At 38.9% G+C, this 6,335-nt stretch overlaps 1 protein-coding gene across 1 annotated transcript; it reads left to right on the top strand.

The window, feature by feature from the left end:
- Window positions 1–3,399: 3,399 nt before the first annotated feature.
- THNSL1 (threonine synthase-like 1 (S. cerevisiae)) lies at window positions 3,400–5,697 on the top strand. The gene has a single exon (XM_010282845.1). It carries the CDS (start codon window positions 3,403–3,405, stop codon window positions 5,623–5,625), a length of 2,223 nt encoding a protein of 740 aa, XP_010281147.1. The 5' UTR covers window positions 3,400–3,402; the 3' UTR covers window positions 5,626–5,697.
- The last annotated feature ends 638 nt before the right edge of the window (window positions 5,698–6,335 follow it).

The raw sequence follows: 6,335 nt of genomic DNA, 5'->3' as shown, positions 1-6,335 counted from the left end.
GCCTGGGGCTGCGCTGTCCTGGCGAGAGGGCATGCGGGCGCACGCGCGACTGAGCCGGGGCTCTGTGGCGCCGCCCAGGCGGCCCCCTCCTCCCACCTGCACTTTGACACCTTCGGGGCGTCGAAACGGTGAGGCGGGAGCGCGGTGATGAGGCGGGGGCCTTCGCAGGATCTTTGTGGGATGATCACGAGAAGGTTAAAGTTGAATGGTTTACTTTGGGATTATTGTGCTTTGTGTAAAAGCTCTGAGAAAAGTCAAATGGCAGTTGTGTAAATTATGTCGTTGTAAACTGTGTGTCTATACCAGTAACAATGCTCAGTTTTCACTGTAACTCTTGTCATCAGCAGTGGTTGTTAAAACTGGATTATTTGCTGCTGATGTGTTGCTGCTGTCAGCAGCCCAAGTGAAGGGTCGAGGTATATCGTCAAAACGTAAAACTACATTGGATGTAAGCTCTGCTTCAAAAAAAACCCCACTCTTTTGGGAGAGTTAGCTACATCTAAAGTTGGGTGCTTTGGCGTTCTGACTAGACTGGTGAACTGTACAAGATCTGAAGTCTAATTTGAGCTGTTTTTACAGTAAGGTTTTGCCAATTGAATAAAAAATTACTTCAAAGAAACAGTTAAATTCAATGGTTGCAAGCTTCTGTGTAAATGTACTTTGTATGAGTGCAAAATTGAATTGCACTGGAATAGATTAAACCAAACAAAGAAATTCCCTGCAAATTTTTGCACCGGATTAACCAAGTTGATTTCAAACAATACCATAGACTGCTTATAAGTTCATGTTAACATGGTAATCTTATAACTAGAGAAATCTGCTTCCTTTCTTGTCTACACCTGTAATTTGGGGGCATTTAAGTCCCTGTGGCCCAGATTCATAAAACAATCCAGATGTTACATCCAGCAACTGTGTAGTCTGTACTGAGTGCCTGTACCTCAAAGTGAATCTGTAGTGCAGCTAGACGTGGTAAGTGGGACGCTGTGCTTGGCATGGTTTGTACTCCCTTAGTTCATACATAATGCTTGAAGTGATTCTTATGTTCAGGAGATAAAATAGCGAAAATATTGTCTCTAAATTTTTTAAAATGCTGTGCGTAACTTATTTACATCTGGACATTTAATACAAGTATCTTTCTGGCCCTGTAGCTCTGTATGTTTGTATTCACTGGAGTGCATTACTAGTATGGTACTGAATATTACAACCACTCTTCACAGATTGTTTTTTTTCTTTGTAAGAACTATTACAAAAAACTTACATTGCATCTACACATGACTATTCCCTTCTACTTTGCAAGGATTGGGGAAAAAAGAAGTACAGTATGATATGCCAATCTTTACTCTGATCTATGCCTTGTAGTTACAGCATTTTCATCATGTCACAGTGCTGGGTGCAAGCACAGGGACTTACTGTTTGCAAGATCATCTCTCCATATGGAAGCGAGCAAATGCAAAGATTTAAATTATTAGAAGTGCTTTGACTTTGTAACGTATGCTAAGTTTGGTAAAGAAAGCAGAGTGCAAAAGATGGAGTGGGGAACACAGCGGAATCTAGAGCAAGGAGAATCTGGAAGTGAAGAGGTTGGGGGTTTTTTTTGTGGTTTGCTCTTGCAAAACTTGAGCTGCTGTGTAATTTTTGAGGTTTGTGATGTGTCTCTTGAGTCATTTGGTATCATGCACACTGATGAGGAACAGCAGGGTCTTAAAGGACTGGTGTGATAACTGTAACTGTGGGTTAGTCATGAGTAGATTTTTGGAAAATGATGCCATTCCCATTTGGTGCTTACCTGCCTTCTACTGCAATTACAGGCTCTCTTCTGCTTTCCACAGCAATAAAAGGCTGTTGGACTGGAGAGCATTTAGAGAAAAGGCACTGAACAGTTGAAGGATTTGGAAATTTTAGTCTTGAGAGAATTCCTTCAATTGTTTTATTTAGTCTCTCTTGATTAACGTGGGGAGACACTTTCTCATTAATTTTTTTTCACTGGTAAAAGTAGCTAGTATATAAACAAAAAAGTTAATAAACATTGCAAAGAAAATGCTGGGGTGCTTGCAGCTCGATTGAGTCTTTAAAATGTAGTTATTAAAAGTTGCAGATTGCCATTTTGGTAACATGTTACCTTGCCAGGAGGAAAAAAAAAAAGTACAACTCACAGCTTAGCCAACAATCTATTTGTACTGCATACTACAGCAACTAAAAGTAATAATTTCTGAAAAATGCTGATTTTATATACATTGCAAATATATATATAAAAAATACTTTTTTAGAATTTATGAGTAACCAACAAGTTGGATTTTTGCATCTAAAATTTCCTTAATTTCCTAAAAGGACATTCAGTGTAGCTTTTCTTTAAGCATTTTTAGTCACGAACATGTATAAATAGCAGTAACAAAGTGATACTTGTTTGCCTACCTAAAATGAAAAATGTCTCTGTGGGGATTTTTCTGAGCAAATTTGTGCTGGTTTCTGCCCCCACACTTCATGGAGATTTTGAGAGTCCTTCCCCTTCTGACCTAAACATCATGCACAAATAATGTGCTGCAATTCATGCTGATTACTGGTGTTGATTTCTCTAAGCAAACAAAATACCGTGTTGAGAACTTCTTGCTTAATCTTTATTGGGGATCCAACTTTCCTAGTGACTTTTTTTTTGTGTGTGTAGAGTATCTTCATGACGTTGTCTCTGTCTCTCCACAAACTACACTTGATACAGTTCCATTCTAGGAGTTCTTCACAAATCGCTTACTTGGTTTGCCATCCCTTTGGAAGAGAATTGAATGCAGCTCTTCCAGCCTTGCTGTTGCACAAGTCTGTGAGTTTTCTCTGTATTTAAGTCAGTCTTACATTTGGGGTTTTTTTTGTTGTCTTTTTGGGGTGGTTTGTTTTTTTTTTAGAAAGAAAATAAAAGAAACCAAAGGCATCTTGGAAGGTGGGAAAAATGCATATTTTGTTAATGTTTTGGTTAAAGAAGGTAATTTAGTTAATCTCCATTATTTGTAAATGCATACTTAAAAGTAAGTCTACTAGAGGAAAAACAAATTGGTTTTGAATTCCTATAAACAATATTATTTGCAAATAGTATTGTAATGTTAGGTTTGGATATCTTTGTTTACCCTGAGGACATGGACTGTTTGAAGTTGGATTTGTCAGTCGAAGTAAGCTGGAGCTGTGCAGGAAAGGGGAATGAGTCTTGTTCTGAAAAATACCTCCATGGCAGTAATGAAGTCAAAACTGGATTTATGTTTGAATTCTTCTTGTTCTGAATTTCATATCCTTTAGGATTTTTTCATAGATGTTTGCTGAAGGACTAATTACTGTTTCTTTTTTTTTTTCTTTTTGAAGCAGTTAAGCGGATTGTCAAGTTGGCTTGGAAAAAAAAAAAAGCCAACGCAGCAGAAGAAGATGTTTCACGTTGTTCAGTATCGGCCTTTAAGACTAATAACCCAAACCAGTCTTTCTAGCATGTGTTTAAAACTCATACTTTCAAGACCTGTTGCATTTGCACAGATATGGAAGTCATGGTTCTCAAGCCATTCTCTTGTTGGAAACAAAAATATTATTCTGATGGGACCTCCGGGTGCTGGGAAAACAACGGTTGGGAGAATAGTAGGTCAGAAACTAGATTGCCCTGTCATAGACATAGATGATGATGTCCTTGAAACAACCTGGAATATGAGTGTGTCGGAAAAACTGCAGGATGTTGGTAATGAGCAATTTTTAGAGGAGGAAGGAAAAGCCCTGTTGAAGTTTTCAGCATCTGGAAGTGTCATTTCCCTTACTGGGTCCAATCCAATGCATTCTGCTGGCATGCAGCATATGAAGAAAAATGGAATAGTTGTGTATCTGGATGTGCCCACAGCAGTCATTATGAGCAGGCTGCAGTCAATGAAAGTGGATCGCATCGTGGGCCAGTCTCCTGGTGTTTCTCTCAAGAACATACTTCAGTTTAGGAGGCAGTTCTACAAAAGGTGGTATGACATTCGTGTTCTTTGTGGAGGGGATATTGCAGCAGAAGTTGTAGCAGAAAAGGTACTAGATGCTGTGAAGAGATACCAAAACTCGGAACTGGAAACTTTCATTTCCACTAGGTCTAGTAGGTCTGGAAGGAGTATGGAAAAAGACTCATGTAAATATTTCAGTGACGTTGTTACTGAGGGCTTAGCCCCTGACGGAGGACTCTTTGTTCCGGAGAGAGGCCTTCCAAAATTCACTGCTGGAGAATGGCAAAGCCTAATAGAAGCAACTTACATTGAAAGAGCTCAGGTGATACTAGAAAGATGTATACATCCAGCTGATATTCCTGCTTCTAAGCTGGCAGAAATTATTGGAACTGCTTATGGAGAAAACTTTATGTGTTCTAAAATTGCCCCAGTTAGGCATCTGGCAGGCAATCAGTTTCTCCTTGAGTTATTTCATGGACCAACAGCGTCATTTAAAGATTTTGCATTACAGCTGGTGCCACATATATTTGCATACTGCATTCCCAGAAGCTGCAATTACTTGGTTCTAGTAGCTACTTCTGGTGACACAGGGAGTGCTGTCTTAGATGGCTTTAGTCGTCTCCATGACACTGACAAACAGAGAATTGCTGTCATGAATTTTTTTCCTGAGGATGGAGTAAGCCCAATTCAAAAATCACAGATGATTGGCTGTCAGAAAGAAAATGCCTGGTCAGTAGGTGTCAAATCTGATTTTGATTTTTGCCAGACAGCTATAAAGCAAATCTTTACTAATTCTGATTATACTGGCTTTCTTACAGTAGAATATGGAACAGCTTTAGCTGCAGCAAACTCTATAAACTGGGCACGACTGCTTCCTCAGATAGTTTATCATGCCTCTGCATACCTTGATCTTGTTCATCAAGATATTATTCCTTTTGGAAGCCCTGTAGATGTTTGCATTCCTACAGGAAACTTTGGCAACATACTAGCTGCTTTGTATTCTAAAATGATGGGAATTCCTATTAGAAAATGTATTTGTGCTTCCAATGAAAATAATGTTTTGACTGACTTCATAAGAACAGGTGTTTATGATTTGAGGGGAAGAAAATTAATTCCCACTTTTTCACCAGCAGTAGATATTTTGAAGTCCTCCAATCTTGAGCGATACTTGCACCTGATTGCTAATGAGGATGGACAACTGGTGACACAATTATATAACCAGCTGGAAAATCAGGGCCACTTCCAGCTACAGAAAGATCTACTTGAAAAGCTTCAGCAGAACTTGGTGGCTGGATGGTGCTCTGAGGAGGACTGTCTAGCTGCCATTCATTCTGTATACAGTACTACAGGATATATTTTGGATACACACACAGCTGTTGCTAAAGTAGTTGCAGATCGATTACAAGATAGAACTTGCCCAATTATTATTTCATCTACAGCTCATTATGCCAAGTTTGCACCTGCTATCTTGAGGGCCTTGAGGATTGCAGAAATAAAACAGAATCCATTAAGTCAGCTTCACTTGCTGAGTTCTTACAGCCCTCTGCCTCCAGTCCACTGGGGCCTATTACAGACCCTGAAAAAGAAGGGGAATGAGGATCACCAGGTCTGTGCTGCTGATATGAGTATGCTGATGTCCCATATAGAAACCTTAATTCAAAATCATTTTATGAAAGTTTTCTGAGTAACTGATGAGATGTCCACTGTGTCAGTTGTGATAGCTTCTTAACAAGCTGCATGTTTTAATAAAGTCATGGTTCATTTGGACCGTGTCCAATACCCAGCATAACGTCCTCAGTTTTGTACTCAGTTGTCAAGTTTTCAACAGTATTTGTAAGTAACACATGTTAGATTTCTAGTAGCAGTAAAAGGTTGTGAATTGAGAGCATAAAAGATTGGACTACTTTTTTGCAGGTCATACAGAGTAGAGACAGCAGTAGTGCCAGCTTTCCTTGTCAGTGCTGTCTCCTTCACAGCCTGCAGCATTCTCCATGGAGGGAGGAAGATAATGAAGTCTGACCTTTCTGAAACTAATAGCTCTTGTTTTGTCGCAAGAATGATGTGATCATTTCGTCAATAGGTGATTAGTTACACTTTAACTCACTTCACTTAGGGCACCGAAACATAATAAGATACTGTAATGATGTTCGTATGTCACTAATGAGGGTTGATTTCACTACAAAGATTGAAATATATTTGTATTGTTAATCCTTGAACCATTCAGTTTGGTGGTATGTTATCTTCCTGTATAATATTTTTTATGTATTGTGAGGCCATCATTTATGTAAAAAAATCTGGTTATTTTGTTTTTCAGGTGTTTGTTCCTCCCAGATATTTTCCTATGTAAAATAGAATCCTTCATGTGGTATTTTTAATAATTTTTGAGATGTGACT

Source organism: Phaethon lepturus, unplaced genomic scaffold (genome assembly GCF_000687285.1).
Source record: "Phaethon lepturus isolate BGI_N335 unplaced genomic scaffold, ASM68728v1 scaffold16462, whole genome shotgun sequence".
Lineage (NCBI taxonomy): Eukaryota > Metazoa > Chordata > Aves > Phaethontiformes > Phaethontidae > Phaethon > Phaethon lepturus.
This window is presented reverse-complemented; position numbering and strand designations above follow the sequence as displayed.

Excerpts from the sequence above, each read along its gene's own strand:
- THNSL1 (XM_010282845.1), top strand. The coding sequence starts at position 3,403 with ATGTTTCACGTTGTTCAGTATCGGCCTTTAAGACTAATAACCCAAACC.